Source organism: Manacus candei, unplaced genomic scaffold, assembly GCF_025592945.1.
Source record: "Manacus candei isolate 608988 ecotype Guabito, Panama unplaced genomic scaffold, ASM2559294v1 h1tg000023l, whole genome shotgun sequence".
NCBI lineage: Eukaryota > Metazoa > Chordata > Aves > Passeriformes > Pipridae > Manacus > Manacus candei.
Window position 1 is genome coordinate 2,816,395 of NW_026138071.1, and position 17,436 is coordinate 2,833,830.

Consider the following 17,436-nt stretch of genomic DNA (forward strand, 5'->3'; position numbering starts at 1 on the left):
ATGGAAGTGGGGGGGTCTGTTCAAAAGGGATCGAAGAAAAGCAGTGTGGCAAGTTTGGTTCTTTGATGCAAAACAAATACATTTTCAGGTTTTTTAAACTCCATTTTTTGTTCGTTGTACAGATTGAGATGCCAGGTAGAGTCTGAAGATTATTTGAAATGCTTCAAGGATTTATCACCACAAAAACTTTCTCCCCACTGCTAGCTTTAAATCTTTCTACAGCTAGTTTTAATTCTTTCTTTTTCTCCCTGGTTTGCTAATACCTTTTGCCCTTCTGGTGTGCTGCCTGAGGGTATCACAAGGGAATGAAACTCCACATTGCTGGTCAGCGGACAAGCTGGGAGAAACATTTTTAAAGAGTGGGTTAAAGGCCAAATCTAGGCTAAGGACCTATGATCAGGCTATGGGCCTGATCCTGTGACCCTTACACAGACCCATCTCCCCAGGAAATCTACAGGACATGAGTTTCCATATTGGAGTGGGGAGAAAATGCATTTGCTGAAGTTCAATCTTCCATATTTAGTGTGGGACGCTGAATGATGACAGCCCTAATGAGAACCTGACGGAGAGAGTCCTGCAGGATGCACAGCGCCTGTTCCTGATGAATGATGTCGTGCAGCCGGTGACTGTAGATCCGTACGTGACTCAGGACAGCATTCGATTTTCCAAACTGGTGGTTGATATTGTTCAGGGGAAGGATACTCTCTACCACGTGATGTATATTGGAACAGGTAAGGGTATCAGGGCTTGAGACAGTTCCCTCCACTTGCCTGTAGACCTAGCGGCCCTGGGAGCCCAGTCGTGATGTCCTTACAGACTTGTCATTCAGTATGATTTTGGCACAAAACTGCATGGAAGTTAGTTTGCCTGAGTAAATTAAAAGCAGGATGGAGGCACAGTCCCAAGTGATCAGACCATAAATCTACATTGTGTTTAAAAACAACATTTCTCTCCGTCTTATAAAAACATGTTTTAACTACTCAGGCTAATACATAACAGTGGGGAAAGAGGAGAGGTCACTGGAATGCTCTGTGGTTTCACACCTGTAAGTTGCTTTTCTGTGCTATGACATTCTCATCTCTTGAGTAAGCAATAATAATGCTTAGCCTCCAAGCTTGCCCAGGGTTTTAATTATGTCTTTCTCTGCACTTCCACGTACCTACTGGTGTATGACTCCCAGTGTTTTTGGGAATGGGCATGCACTGCAGTGTAGTGCAGATAGGGAAGCTGAAGCAAGTGCTTTTTTGTGGTATCATAGCGAGCCAGTGGTAGAATTAAGTATATGATTTAGTCTCTTGATTTCAACTGCTATCCTCTAATTAGCAGGACACATTTCCTCTTCTGAAAAGCACAGATATCTTGGATAAATGAAAGATGCTGAAGAAGGACAAAGTGTTATAAATGGTTGTCTTAGCCCATATTCATACTAATGATAGAGGTTAAATTAAATAGTTTGATTAATCAGAGCATATGGCCAGCCTCATGGGTATAATGTTGTTATCCTCTATTGCAGAAGCTTTGACTTTAGAATAAGATGGATTGCCTCCATAAGTGTTAGTTTAATCTCACATCTGAATGCAGAGTCATTGCCTCATTCTGATGTTCAGGAGAATGGACCTTCAGGACTATGTCATAATTTATCTAACTTTTACCACCACTTATTTCAAAGTGATCATCTTGGATGTGTTCTAGCAACACTCTCACTGTGGAAGCCTCCACAGACATTGATTATGATGAGAAGACTGTACTTAAATGGAAATACAACGTGGTTCTGCCATTTTGCTACCCTGATATATAAAGTGAGGAGTCCAAGCTACAAAGCCCGGGAGAAAGATGAAATAGTTTCTGCTTCATATCATTAGTGTAGAAAGGTCCACTGCCATTACCTTACCTCCTTATTTGCGTTTGCTTTCTGGCCCTGGCTAGTGGTGACTGATGAGGAAGGTCTGCTGGAAACATTTAAACCAGTGAAATGCTTCAGTAGAGACAGCCCTGCCCAGAGGCAGCCCTGAACACAAAGCCAGTCCTGAGACAAACCAAGCCTAGACTTGGATTTCAGTCTTGTTCCACACATAAGGCCCTCCTAAGTGAAAGAGAAACTTCACATGGCAGCCAACCCCACCACTGAAAATTGCTAAGGTTTGGCACCAATGCAGAAGTTATCAGGACAGAGAGATTAAGCTTCAGGAACAATCAGGGTCGACAGACCTCTTGGGGGTTTTAATGAAAAATGTTGTGGTTGTCCCCTTTTCCCCATCATTAACCTCCCACAGTTTAGCAGATCTTTAAATTGCTTAGTTAAGAGCACTGTGAACACAAACATGTATGTTTCTGAGTATGCAGTTCTCATTCCCTTGTCAAGCTGGCAGGATTGCTTCTGCCAGGAAGAGGATCAATTAGGTCCATGACCCATGCAGTCATTACAGAGGCCTCAGGGATTTCCAGCAGGGCTGCTGCATCTGTTGTCATTTGTCATGGCATCAAACCACACCGACCTGCTCCATAAACCAATAGAAATACAGACTCAAGGCACCAGAAGTGATCCCAGCAATCTTAGGTCACCTTGCTATGTAACTCACAGGTAATGGGACCAGACTCCTCTGCTTCAGTGCTCCAACTGGGAAATATTGCCAGGTGCTCACTCTCCAGATGGTTCACATCCTTCTGAGTTCCCATTAAAATGCATTCTCAGGTGGTTTCTGCTGAGTATTGTAATGATGTAGCTCCCACTCTCTACCATGGGCAGCAGGTGACCCAGAACTAGGTTTAAAGCAGCTCTGTAAAGATGACATCAATATTTCACTCTTTGGGCAGGTATGAAATAAAGTCAGTGCCTCTAAGATTTACTTGTGCATTGTTTCTTGTTCTATTAGAGTATGGCACCATCTTGAAGGCCCTTTCTACCACTAACAGGAGCCTAAGGAGTTGTTATTTAGAGGAAATGCAGATCCTCCCTGATGGACAACGGGAAGCAATCAAGAGTCTCCAAATCCTGCACAGCGACAGGTCGCTCTTTGTGGGCTTAAATAATGGAGTGCTAAAAATTCCTCTGGAGAGATGCTCCATGTACAGAACAGAAGGGTAAGTAAATTTACAGCTCTGATATATCCCACTTCAGGTTAAAAAGGAAAGCACCAGGGAAACATATTCCAGTCTGATTCGGTTCAGAAGGCTTTTTTTTTCATCTCTAAGAGACAAAAGACACTGCTAAAGTGTATCTCCTGACAGATACATTCATGACAGGAGCAATGAGGATAAGCAGTGTTTTTTTGGTAAATATTAATTAGTCCTCATCAGAAATTAATTGTATGTTTACCGAGGAAGCACTTACAATATTTATTTCTTTTTTTAAAAAACCTCAATATTTCAGTGTTACTTTTATTAAGTCCATGTGTTTTGCTGGTGGTTCTTGTTGGCAGTAGGGTTGAAGGTTTCTGAATTTGGGTTGCAGCCAGCCTTTTCTTGCTTATCTGAGTGATCACCTCTCAAACATATGATGAGGCAGGGCTGGGCTGTGTGGCAGCTTGTTATTGCTTTTGGAAATCAATAGCTCATCTCAACTATGTGTGACACCTCTTACACCTGGAGAGATTCTGTGCCTTGATTGTACCTTTTAAAGGGAGTAGGAAAAATGCCTTTTTTTAATTGTCAGCCCTGGCTCCAGAGCAGTTTTCCACCCAGAAGTGTGAGGAGAAGGTTTTTGCATCCAAATGGCACCCCTCCATTTAAGCAGGTGAAAGAGTCTGATACCAATTGATTGAGACAGATGCTTAAATAACCTCACTGAGCATGTAGTGTGGTCTGCAGCAGGCAACTGCTTGTTTACGTCTCTTGAAAATAGTTCTCCTTCTCCTCTCATGCTTTTGCCTTGCTTTCCTTGATGAGAGTTTTGTGTGAAACTGATGTCCTCCGTGCTAGACTAGAGGAAGGATTTTGTTAGCAACCTCTAAACAGATTCCCTCTTCCATGGCCTACTGCAATATGTCCCTGTCTTGCCAAAAAAACTGATATAGAAAATGTCACCATAATTTTATTTTCAACAAGTAGAGTTTATCAGCTTGTACTAAATTCATGCATGTCTAAATATAAAAATGACAGCACTTTCTGTTTTCACTGAATCTCTTAATTATCCCTTTCAGAAAATATAACTTGGTCATTATTGAATCTTGACACAGAAGCGTTTAATGTGTAAAGGTTTAGTTGCTGATACAGAGATGGACACAAAAGTGTTTAGTAAGAGAAAGAGAATCACAGCTGGAAAATGCCCTCCTGTCCTCAACCCTTAAAAGCAGAGATTTTAAAAGGTAGAACATAACAGCTGTCCTCTTTGGGCTGTCCTGGAGAGTTTCAGTTTGAGAATATTTATGTGTGTATACATTTATGTGATCCAGTTTCGAGACAAATGAGTTCTTCTTTTTCTTTCTTTTGCTAATCTTGAGTTCAGCTTTCTGGTAATTTATAGATGGTGTCCCATTTTCAGCCTGCCTGAATACTTTGCATGACACTTCCGTTAAAGCTCAAATGGTGGAGGTTTGCTGAATTGCCTTAAAAAGGAGCAAACAGGGAAAAACCAGTGCCTGGAGAGCAGATGGGTGGGGGGGCCTCGCAGGAGCAATATATTTAGAACCTGGAGGCTGCAGAGCAGCCCCCTACTTGTAGAAGCTTATCTCAGCAAAACGAAAACCTTCTCTTGCCTGCTGGTGACCAAAAGCAGCCTCAGTTTTATGCATCGTATAGCACTAAGTCCCGGCTGAAATTACTGGGAAGCTTGTGTACCAATGCTGGTTTTTTCCAAAACAAACTTTCTGGAGGCACTTTTCAGTGAAATAGGAAAGCAGCCCAGTTCTTTAGGGCACGGAGACTCAAATTTTGCCTCCACTGACTAGTTTCATGATACTTTTAGGCAATATAAGCCAGTCTCTGGGCAATACCAAAGTACCTGAGATAGGGTCTCCTGACGGTATAGTGGGATGAGATGTGGGAGGTCAGAATTTGCTGAATTTGGGTGCTGGCCAGCTAGTGTATTTGTGTGCATTGCAGAGGATCCTTCACCCTACAGGTCCCTTGTAAGAGGGACTGTGCATTTGAAAAAAGGAAGGAAAAAAGAAGAAAACATAGGAAAGCCAAGGAAGGTCATTATTTATTTATTTGTTTGAAAGGATGATTGTGATATTATTATTATTATATTTAAAGCTAAGGTTTGGTTTTGTTTGCAAATTTTTCTCTGCAAATGTTGAAACCCTTTCTCCCCTTAGCATCCTGGCTATGTAGGTGATAAGTCAACTTGACCTCCTTTGTATTTCTTTCAATACTGAACAGTATCAAGAAGGATATTTTAATTTCCTCCAGTGCATTCCACCTGGTACTTCTCCTGGGCTGTGATTTATTGCTTATTGTTGTGTCTGTGTTTAATACACGCCAATATGCAGCCACCACAGGAAGAAGGGTTCCCACCTCTGCGACACTCCCTGCTTACTTTTTCCTTGTGCAGTGACTTCGTGACTGGCCTCCTTGAAAAGCTCTGGTTTCAGCAGTTTTTATAATGTAATTGTTTTGATGGGAGCTCTGGAAGCTTGGAGGTGAGGGAGAGAATTTGTGCCTGCCAGGCAGGAATACTACAACATTGTTTGTTTTAGGCTCTGCCTTATGTTATCAGGAAACTTTTTAGCCTTTTACGCCCTGGGGGCTGCTGTGGGTTTTTGATTGCTGCTACAGAGCTCTTGCGTTCACCCTGCCTTCTCCCTCCTCCCTGGAACAGGCAATCATGTATCCAGAGCAATTTGACCCCACCACTGATTCCCTCCAGCGATCCTTGCTGCTGTGCTGCTTTGAAACCTCGGGGCTTCGTACCAAGGCTCAGAATTGGGGCAGAAGAGAAAAAGCAGCAAAGGGAAGAGATGGAAAGGGCTAAGGATTTCTGCCATCTCCTTTACTATTTGTTTATTGACGTGGCACCAATTTGATCTCTTAAATGGGGACCAGTAACTCAGCCCCATGTCTTGATGTAGTTTGTTGACCTGGTATATTTCTAGGTGTCTGAGCAGTATTTTGTGTGTACTCACTGACCTGTCTCAATCTGTCTTCTCAGAACAGCCATTCTTAGCAACAGGGCAACGGGAAGACATCTGTAACGTCAACTAGACATCTGTAATGTCAGCTGCCCAGATTTACAGGCAGGACTTGGCTGCAGGGACCTTGCCTTGTGCATATGTTTTCCTGGTGTCTGCCTTTCCTGCGATCTTCAGTGCTGATGTTCCCCTCTCTTGCTGGAGACTCTTAGAAAGATGTCCAATGCAAACACAACCTACAAGCCCTTCGAAATTGCAGCATGTTTTGAAGGTTGCTTTGCTGGGTGGTAGCTTGGTTTTGCTTGATGCTGAATTTTGCATGGTTTTGAAATCTTTGTAACCTCCCAGCAGTTTTCAAATGAGCTTGGATTTTTTTACCTCAAGTTGCCCCCAAGCTTTGAGGAGGCATATTTGAAGAACCGGTATTGCTGCTTTATCACGGACTCCACCGTATCTCTGGAATGTGCCTGAACAAAATCCTGAATCTGAATTTCAGAGAGGCGAGGATCCTCAGATATCTGTTGCATTATTTTCAGATGGGGTGTGTCTTTATGGGTAGTTTAGTAATTTTTTCAGAGGCTGGGGTGCAATTATTCATTTTTTAGCAATTGCAATCAGACAGATAGGAAAATGAAGCTGATTGTTGCAGGGAACACTTCATGATTTCTTTGTGTTGCTCCTTTGCAGCATCAGGATCATGGGCCTCTGAGCAGACAGAAACCCTGGGGCTGCCCTGGAGTGATTTTGTAGCCATTGTTTGGTTACACATTCAAATGAGGAAAAGAAATGTGTTTGGTAATGAGACCAGATGGTATCTTGAATATCCACCTTTTCTGCTCTCCGGTCCTGTGCAGTTTATTTTAATGCACATTATCTTGATATTCATTCTTTCTTCTTCCTCCCTCCATAATTTTTTCTGCATAAAATTTGCAGTTAACATGATGCAAGCTGCAATTTTGGATGTGCAGTGTGGTTCTGTGATTAGTTTGGCTTTCTTGTCTTCTCTCTGTCAGACATCTCATCAGGCTGTGTGAGTGCCACCTCAGGTTACCTTCATGCCAGTGTAGATCCTCCTGCTTCTGAGGCTGTGGGGAGAGTCAGGACCTCTTGCATGCAGCTATGACATGCTCTTATTTAAACTCTTGCCTGCGTTTTTGGCATGATGGCAGGGAGTTTGCTGTTGAGTGATGCTGAGTTATTGCCCTCCTACTTGGCCTAAATTCTGCCACACATCCCCTCCAGCCATGGTACTTAATGCAAAGCTGGCAGAAATGACTCAGCTGACAAGTAGTCCTATCTGCTGACTTGAGATCTGTGTGAGAAACACAGCTCACCTCTAAATAGCTCTGGGCCAGTGATGAGAGAACTAAGTACATATAGGTGAGCAACTCCTGAAATGGCTCTGGGGAGTTTTTGGAAGAAAAGAGTCAGCAGCCGCACTAAAGAAGCAGAGTTTTCTGCCCTCTCTGTCTCTCCAAGGTGCAACTGTAGCTTCAAGCACAATCCTTGTATCAAGTCTCAAGTCCACACTATGCTTTAGGGGGGCTAAGATATAAAATATCACATGGAGGATTGCTTTGGAGGTTAGTGTTGTTTGGTTGGGGTTTTTTGTTGTTTTCGGTTTGTGGTGTGTTTTTTGGGTTTGTTTGTTTATTTTGTTTTTTTGGTCCTTATATGGTGCAAAATGCTCTGTAACAAAGGAATGAAGTACTTGAATTTAGGATTGTAAAACCTGAATTACAGGATTACCAGATTTCAGAAGTGAAATTACTGGGGAATTTATTTGGAGAAATAATACAGTCTGGGAAGAGATCTAAAAATTTCCCAGTTTTGGGGAAGGATTGAATTGAATATGGGCTGGAAATCCCCTGACTTCTTCATCAGAAGGATGGTAATTCCTTGAAGGACAAACAAGGAACTATTGTTGGGTGAAAAGCATGAGAGATAAAAATGTTAAAACAGGTAGGGGAGTGAACAACAGAGGCACTGTTGTTCAGCGGAGCCCAGCATCCAGCAGATCGCTGAGGCGACGTTGATGGCCAGATTGTTCATCAAAGACCTTGAAAATCCAACACCTTTTACTGAACTGAGGCTGTTGAAAATCTGGCCAAGATTTTTTTTTTTTTTTTTAAGACCTTCTCCCTCAGAGTTTTAAAAAATATTCAGCACATTGAATATCCTTTAAAAAACAGAGGCAAAAGGAAAGGTAACAGACTACAAAAATGTTGTGATAAAGCTTAATCATCAGTTTCCATCTGCTCTGGTTTATATGGCCTCTCCACAATTAAGGGAATTAGCTAATTATTGTATCACCAATAATGCTGAAAAGCTTTGGAAGACTTCATATAGGCAGAAAGGAGAGTGCTCAGCCCAATGTTTTGTTATCCACAGTATCCAATAATACATCAGAATAAATCACTAAACATCTGGTTTGACATTCTGGTTGCATTTAAGAAAATAGCGAGACTCCCACTGACAGAGAATGAAGACATCAAACAGAACCATGATCACTAAAGCTCTTGGAAAGAATGAAGTTTGGTAGATGAAATGGATCTGTGTTCTTTAAATAGAAGTACAAAATGATACCATTTTCTCTAGCCTGAAAACACATTTGCATCTGCTGTAGCAGGCAGTTACTCCAATTGTCTTTAATGTAGCTGTTTATATATGTAAAGTTAAGTGCATCCACACTATTTGCAGGATATGGACCTTTAAGATTTGAAGGAATGTTACAGGTCTAAGAAAAATGGCTTTCAGAAAAACAGTTGAAGTGCTTCACTTGAATGGTCTCGGAAAGGGACGTGGCCATGCGTGTCTGAAATGGGGGAAAATAAAAAAGCAAACAAGGGTAAGCGGCAAGGTAGTGAGCTGGGGCATGTTTCCAGTGAGATGCCAGAGAGATTGGTTTTTAGTTTCATCTTATTTGACATTATCTTTAATGGCATGGAAGAAAGAAAATAGCATACTTTGTAAATGGCATTTAAGTATGAAGGAATCGCAAATAACAGTGAGGAGAGAAATGCAGCGCAGGGCCAGCAGGGAAACCAGCAAGAGGCTGAGTTTGGGGAATAAGCCTATGCTGAGATTTCTGGTGTATGCATCACTGAAAAAGAGAGAGGACACAGGATGAAAGAGTGAGAAGAGGCTCTGTTCCCAGCCAGATGAATTTTTACAGTTTTTCTTGTTTCTAAATGCTCAAACCAAAGGCATGCTTTACATTCATTTTAAGCAGCCTGTACACTTATAGGCTCCCACTTTTAGCTCTATGTAAATGGCCCTGAGTGAATGGTACGGTGCAACAGTACAGTGACAGAAGGGGAACTTAGCAGTAGCCAGAGTCCAGAGTTGTACAATTGCTGAAACAGATGAAGGTCACTTCAGAAAAAGCCAAACAAAATCAGCTAATTTCAGGGCTCACTGCCTTTTGTCTCCTTACTATCATGACTAGGTTGCCAATTTGTTTGGAGGGGTTTTGGATTTCCTAGGTGAGAGGATGTACGTTGAACACACCGAGGGCTTTTGTTTGCTCCCTATTTTTTAAGCATGACTTAGGAACAGTTCAGTGTATGGATCCTTTTACCTCTAGCAGTCTAGCTTTAGGCCAACTCAGATCAGTGCTGTCTAAAAGTCATTACCATCTGATGCCTGCTAGGTGGGCTGTGTGAAATTAGTTTCAACACAGTAGCGACTGACAGGAAAGCAGGTAGTTTTCTTGGGATATGCTATGCTAGGGTGACATTGATGCTATTGTTATACAAACAAGATTAATAACTAAAGCTTCCAGCAAGCCCCAGGGCAGATATCCATTGCATCTGTCAATTCTTGCCATTTGCTACTATTATGTCATAAGATTTGTATTCTAGGCAAAGGTCACATTCAGTAACATGGCTACTGATGAAAGGGTCTACAGTCTTACTGCTGCTGTGGCTGTTTTGCTTCATGTCTCAAGCTTCCAGGCAGCATTTGCAGTGTAAAACACAAATGTGTCCAATGAACGTATTGCTGCAGATGCATCATTAACTTTTTATCAGGAGATGTGCCATTTTACTTGTTTGGGGAGGAGGGAATATCGAGCCAGAGCAAATCTGTTATTGTTGGTTTAAGTTTAAAATTTAAGTACATAAAAATACATAAAAATACATAAAATATGTATGGGTTATAGAAAAACATACTATTGAACAGTCTGGTGTCTTCTATGTGTCAAAATACCCAAGTATTATAGATCTGTGGGAACACTTGAGTTTGCAAAGGGGTAGGGCTGGATTTCAAGAATAACTATTTACTGAAGTGATGTTATCTCTTTCTAAAAAGGGAATGGACTTTGTCTGATGGTGTTTTTATAACTGCATGTGAAAAAACAGTGGAGAATACATTGATGGACCATTTTGCCCCTTATAGAATGTTAAAATAGCCCTGTATTAGACTGGAGATGTGTTAGATCCTCACAGTGTAGTAGGTGGTCTAGTATTTATTTGCCTTTTCCAACGTACATTAATCTACAAAGGCTCTGTCTAGTTGAATCTGCATCTTGTTGAGCAGAAAATAATTACCTGGAATTTAACCAACTTTCACAAAGGAGCTACTTGAATATGGATTACTTTGTGCAGCCTGGTGTCAACTGTAGGCTGTTTTCAGGTTTCTTTATCATCGTTCACACTTCTTTCTGAGTTTTCTGCCTTTGCGGTTTTCTTTCCCTTCCTAAGTTCCCATTTTAGCATAATTTGTGTTCTTAAATCATCAGCATCTTGCAGAGACTACATAAAGTACCTGTCTGTGCCCCTTGCAGTGGATTTGCTCTTGTCTAAACCACCCTTTTTCCCGTCTCCACCTACACCACCAGATTACAGGAGTTTGCCATGTTCACACAGAAGTCTCAGATCTGCAACCACAGAACAGAAACACAGGAGCAGAGCACATTTTAATCTGACAGCCACCTCCAGACACTGACTGACACAGGGCAGAGGCAGGGAGTAACACTTGAGTGCACTGATTTGCCTAAGCTGCCTTTCCAAAAGGGTGTCTGGTCCCCTCTGCCTCTTCCCATATGGCAGCCCTGAGGAGCATGTTTTCTTAAGGCTCAAAAAGCCTGCTGAGGCTATTAAAATGGTGGTGCTTCACAACCCAGACAAACATGCCCCACATTCAGGAATTCCTTCTGGCTATTCCTTTCATTAGGACTTTAATAGTATCTGAGTTTTCTCGTGGATGACTGATCCTGTCACTGGTAGTCAGAGACCCTCTGTACTTTTGTTTTTATTAGAGGTCAGTTTTGTTTGGCACAGCGACAAGAGTTTCTAATAGTGTTCATGAAGGAACACTTACTCTCTTTTTTTTTTTTTTTAACTAATCTGCTCTACTGATGTAAACATAAATCCAGATTTAATCAGAGATGGCATTAATCTTCATATTTGAATAAATGCAGTGTTGTTCTATTTCACTGCTTTAAAAATAAAAATAAATACCTATCCAATAAAGAGGTCACTGTTGCTAGAAGATGATGGAATAGGATGTCAGAAAGTAAGAAATGGAATAGTTTGTTGTGTAGATTGTGCAAGGCCATAATCTATAAACTTCAATCGATTGAAAATGGTAGGCCAGAAGGTGAACACTAGCAAGCCAAGCTCCCTGATGTGGAAAAGAAAATTAGGTGAAACTGCCTGTGAAAATCCTCGTGTCTGTGCACTGCTTCTTTCAAATAAGTAACATGTGTTTGACTTATAAATGGACTTCAGTGTTAGAGGTTGTTTTACACCATAGCTTTAATTTATGCATTCAAAACAAATGATGTGCAGAGCAGCAATCACTGATGCTAAGCATGTGTGGGTGATAAATTACACATACACACTCCAGCTTCTCTGCCTCTGCATCCAACATCAAATGCCAAAATACCAAACCTTGTCTGTCCAGATTAATGTCAACTGTACTCCTCACAGTGGTGGTACCTGTGAGCTGTAGAATGCTCATCCTGAGCAGTGCCCTGCTCCACAAATAGCCGTGTGAATTCCTTATGAAGTATGTGGCTACTCGTCTTGAGGAAAGGGCAGTAACATCTGGCATGGAATATGTTGTGTTCACCAACTGAGAAATGAAGCTGCTACTTGACCAGCGTCTGACTAAAGCAGCTCAGTTCCACTTGACTTCTCTTCTTAGGGGGAAAGATAATGGATTTGTACAGATCACAAACTCATTTCTGCAGTTTGAATTTTTAAAGGTATCAAAATTAGGGAGATTGTTTGAAGGTCTGGTGCTTTTTTTTCCCTTTCTAATCTTATTTTCTTAAGCCACAAACATCCTTTTGATTCTTGTTCTTCTCTTTTCATGCCATCTGGCTTTAGGGAAGACAGAGGTCTTCTCTTCCTTCCACGGGCTATTGAGGTTGTCAGTAATTATGATTCGGTTGGCTGGAAGCTAATATGATTATTTGTTTAGTTTATCCCCTCCACAGGTTGCTAGCAGTGGGACAGTAAGCTAACCTTGTCAGGAAATGCCTGTCTGCCAAACGCTGCCTCATACTTACAACTAACAGACACAGCTAAAACCCCCTTATTGCTTGCAAAGGGCTGTTGCCTCACAGGCAACTGTTCCAAGAGTGCAACAAACCAGTGTGGAACTCTGGGGTCTTATTCCCCAAAAGAGCAAGGTGTGCTCCTGTGCTGCCCATGCTTCTGATGTGCTGAGCACAGGTGAGTGTTGCTCAGTACCGTCTAGGATCAGGCTTATAAATGTCTGTACTGCGCCAGCTGATGTGCCTCTGATGGCCTGACTGGTGATGTCCATGGGGATTTAAAGGACTAGGTGCAGTGGCAGTTATTGTAACTCCCTGACAAACAGAATCTTCGCTGCAGGTTTCAAACTCATCAGTGAAAATACAGAACCCTCTCCTGAATTAGTGGCAGGGTTTTGTGAGCAAACACAGTTTGGGGAGGTGCTTCTCTTCTTGGGGTCTAGAGCCCTACTTCTGCACATTGTCATGTTCTGTCATTCCATTCCTATTTGCTTTTAATAATCAAAAAGGAGGGAGAAAGAAGTAAATGAAAAGAGAGGAACTGAAAATTGGGAGAGCAAGCACACCCTGGCAGATGAAAAGAGCAGAGTCCTTCATTGTGAATATTTCGAATGAGTTTTGTGGCTTTTGGTACAAAATGGCATTTTTATGTACCTTCTGTCTGGTAGTAGGAAAGGGAATAAGCTATAGTAATTCTTACAGTAATTCTTTCTTTCCTTTCGTCTGTTGAAGCCTAATATCTTGGGTCTGGTTCCATTGACTTGATGATCTGTTTATTATGTAGTCTAAAGTTTTAACTCTCAGGGAAAAATGACCAAAAGATGAAGTTACCTAGACTTAGAGCAAATTAAAATGAGAATGAAAACTTTTAAACTACAGATGTGTAAGCTTTAATGAAGATTCTGGAAGAAGATGTCATTCAGGCCATTATAAAAAAGGGATCTTGGGCAGCACCAGCATCTTGGAAAGAGAAGGTTTTTTACAGCACATGCTATTAGCGAAGGCTCAGCACACCAGGTGTCAAAAGACCACATAAAAACTCTTTTGAGTCATAGGTAAGAGTTTCCATTGACTTCAGTGGTCTGTGGATAGGGCCCCTCTTGCATAATTTTAATCCTTTGTGTTATCCCAGCTGACTGCTGTAGAAATGATTGCAACAGCCAACAACAGGGAGGCTTACAGCTCCCAAACAGCAGGCAGCAGGTGAGCTCTTATGAGCAAGATCTTATTTTCATGCAAATGACCTTGGTAAGTGAGAATAAGGAACTTGAGAAAAAAACACCTTGAATAGAAGACACCAGCGGAATTGTTTTTCAACTGAGCGTTTTCAGTGTAGGCCTTTATGCTTCAGATAAGACATTTATTGCGAGGCAATGAATTAAAGTGAATCTCTATTGATAGTAATGCCCTGTCATAATAAATTCAACCTCTTAGATATGTGTCATGAGGTATTCTTCTGAGTCCTCACTGAGTGTGCCAAGGTTAGTAGATGGCCAGAGGGAAACTGGGGGCATGGACCGTGTGTTATCATCATCATCATCATCATCATTTTACTTCTACAAGCATCCCACTCTGTGGGATTTCATTAACTAGCATTAGCATTAATAGAGTCAGTGTTAACCTGCTATGCTCAGGTAATCTTGGATAATGGGTTCCCTCTACCTGTGTGAATTGTGATGGGAGCGTGTTGTTAGTTCCTTGGGGCATTCCCAGCCTACCACTGAGGAAACCTAAGTGAGGTGTTCCCTGTATGTATGGTATGAAATTTGGCCCCACTGAGCCAGTGGAAGAAGTCCATTGCCTTTGAAACATCAGAATTTCACTCACGCACATAAACTCCTTTATATCTCATTTCACAGTATTTACATACTGCCCTGGGAGACTGCAGGTCCCGTGGCCTGTGTGAGACTTTTCAGCAGTATCATAATACAAAATGTATCTACATGTAAACATTTCAATTTATTTTGTGTCTAAGAACAGGGAAATGCTGTGATATCTTTACATTTTCCACACCATGGTGCCTGATCTACTACAAATGATAGGTATTTCTGAAGCATTTTGATTTAGATATGCATGTGTGCATACATATGTATTTTGGTAGGTGTTTGCTGGTGTGGTTTTATCTTTTAATGACATAGATAGGGATATATATTTTAAAGATATTGTAAGGATATAAATTAGGGTGGCTTTTGAAGTGTTCACTGAAAGTATTTGCCAGAAATGTTGTTTTCTTGCGTAACGTATACTGTAATGCTTTTCCTGCTAAAAAAAAAGGAAAAAATGGAGCAAATTTTGTGTAAGTAAATACATTCCTTTTCACCCCAAGTGTATCGCTGTCAGCTGATATAATGGGTTTCTCAACAGAGTTGAGGCAGATGAGTGGGCTCCAAATCCTGAAGGGAGGCAGACAGCACAGCTATTTCGTTTTTAGATTTCAAATGGTTTTGAGGGCCTGCCATGAGATGAGGAGAAGTCGTGGGCTGTGATGGTTGTTAAATTACAGAGTGTGTTTTTTGACAGCCCAGCAGAGCCCTAGCTGGGCAGGAATTCATTACACCCAGGACGCAGAGAGTGCAGGGCTGGCGCAGCGCGGGATGGCTGCAGCTCCCAGCCAACAAGCGCTGTGCCGGGCATTTCCCAGAGCCCATCATCCAGGCCTTCTGGCTGCTCTGCAGCTCGGTTACTGATGGCCCATCAGCTGGGGGTCATGGCAGCGGCAGGGGACCACAAGCTGTGATTCAGGGAGTGCACTGTTAGGCATCCATAGCTTGCTGCTCCCAGCCAAGAGTGGCACATTAGCTCCGCCGCACACATTATGATAGTGCCAGCAAAGTGGTCAGTGCCTGACTGGGATATGCTGCAGCCTGCGGAGTGGCTGAGGGCTGCAGCACAGAACATATGGAGATTATTTCCTGAATTTATGCAGCACATGTTTTCCTATAAATTAAATTCAGAGAAAATGTGTATCATAATAGGGTGATGCTCACAACAGCCTTCCCTGCTATGAATTACAATGACCTCTCTCAGCTCGCTGGGTGCCCAGTGAAATGGCTTCATGGAGTTGCAAACAACAGTGTATATGGTGTCAAGGTTTGAAAGCCTGACCAAAAGGCTCTCTAACTAAAAGCAGGGCCTCCTTTTCCTGTTTGTTTTTTATCCCATTCACTGCTTCTCTTATTCTCTCCAGAAACTGCCCAGTTTCCTCTTGAAGTGCTGAGCTGTCAGGAGTCCTGAGTGCTGAGCAGATGCCCGGTTGTCTGCTCCATAATGAACTGGGTGCTGCCCTTGCTGAGGTGCTGCTGGACAGCAAGGGCAGCTCTGGATGTGGCAGCAGCCCCACTTCATGGGTGAGAGTGGTGCCAAAACATCAGGACAGGGCTCTTTAACCAGAATAATGAACAAAGCAGCGCATGTCCTTTCTATGTCCCTGGACTGAGGAGCCCAAGTCATTTTTTAGGCAAATATTTGATGTTTTGTTGCCTGAGGCTGGGGTAAAATCATCTCTTCCTTTTCCCTGGGCATGCTGAAGCAGCTGAAGGAAAAATATAGTAGAGACAGTCATTACAACTACCTTCCTAAAGCACAAAAAATATGTTATGTTCCTTACAACTCTGTGTGTGAAATCTTTAGCAGAAGAAATGTGGGAGCAGAGCAAACTAGAAACTCATAATTAAAATATAAATATATACATGTGTGTCTATGTGTGTGTGTGTGTGTGTGTGTGCGTGTATAAAAATATATATAAAAGCAATGGGTACCAGACATCAAAACAGTCTGGGGGTTGCTTTGGGGTAAAGCACTGTGGAGTCAGTACATACTAATAGGGTGTTCTCAGCTGTGGTGAGGGACTTGCTTTTTCATTTGCAGGTGATTAGAGGCTAATAGGATTTCAAAGATTTCTGGGAGGGAACAGTTCACATCTCATTGCATTTGAGGGGGTTTTTTTTGATGTTTCATTTATCATGCTGATACCTACCCTCAGAATACATTTTATTACTCTCCTGTTTAGCTTCTTGAACTGAATTTTCCCCTTTGGTCCCTTGCTGCTGTCTAATTGGCAGTTTTCAAGTCATTTGGGACTTTCTGAAAGATCCTAATCAGCCTTTTGTGTGATAGAAGAGAATGGATCATTTGAATTAAAAATAATGTTGTGAATCTTTTTAGGTTTAGTCCTCTCTTCTTTGGCTTTCACTAATACATGCATGATGTGGCTTGTACCTTTATGTTTTCTCAATGAAAATTAACAATTTGAAAGCAACTCATGGGAACAACCATTACAGCTGAATTTTGTCAGTACAGACTGCTTCTGTGACTGACCTTCTCTGTTTAGTGCCAGTAGTAGCCCTAGTTATTTTTCTTTAGCAGCTCACATGTTGGGAACACACACTTAGCCTGTAAATATGGATTCAGGAGGAAAATGAATACAGCAGTGTTCAAAGCAGCCAAAAGCTTAGAAATAATGTTCTGCTGTGACTTTTCCAAACTGACATCTTGATGCTGGGATTATAAATGAAACCATTGTTCCGGCAAAGGCCAAGACTAATAGAAAGCCTTTATTACCGGTCCATTGGCTAATTCTGCTTGTCTAACCCCTTTGGATGGACACAGTGTCAGAAAACATAGTCACAGAGGTTGCTTTGTGTGAGATTTGGCCTGCTGCATGATTACATGGGGGCACAAAGATATCTCAATGACAAGTGTTCTTTGACTAAAATTTGTAAAGTCATTTTCTTTCCCTAGGCCTTGGAGAGGAGTGAACTGATTTTTAATCTACAGCTTCTATGAGTGATATTTGCTTTGTGTCCTATCACCTTTCTATTCAGCTGTTCTCCCGTTCCAAGCAGGTAAACCTCTGCTTAGAAG

The 17,436-nt window shown here is 41.8% G+C and overlaps 1 protein-coding gene across 10 annotated transcripts in view; it reads left to right on the plus strand.

The window, feature by feature from the left end:
* The window catches only part of SEMA5B (semaphorin 5B), a 268,733-nt gene that overhangs the window by 207,724 nt on the left and 43,573 nt on the right, over window positions 1-17,436 (plus strand). For all 10 annotated transcript variants that reach the window (XM_051787552.1, XM_051787555.1, XM_051787557.1 and 7 more), the window contains 2 exons: window positions 524-731; window positions 2,874-3,081. In XM_051787552.1, the coding sequence (XP_051643512.1) occupies window positions 524-731; window positions 2,874-3,081 (416 nt within the window). The remainder of the gene's footprint in view (window positions 1-523; window positions 732-2,873; window positions 3,082-17,436) is intronic.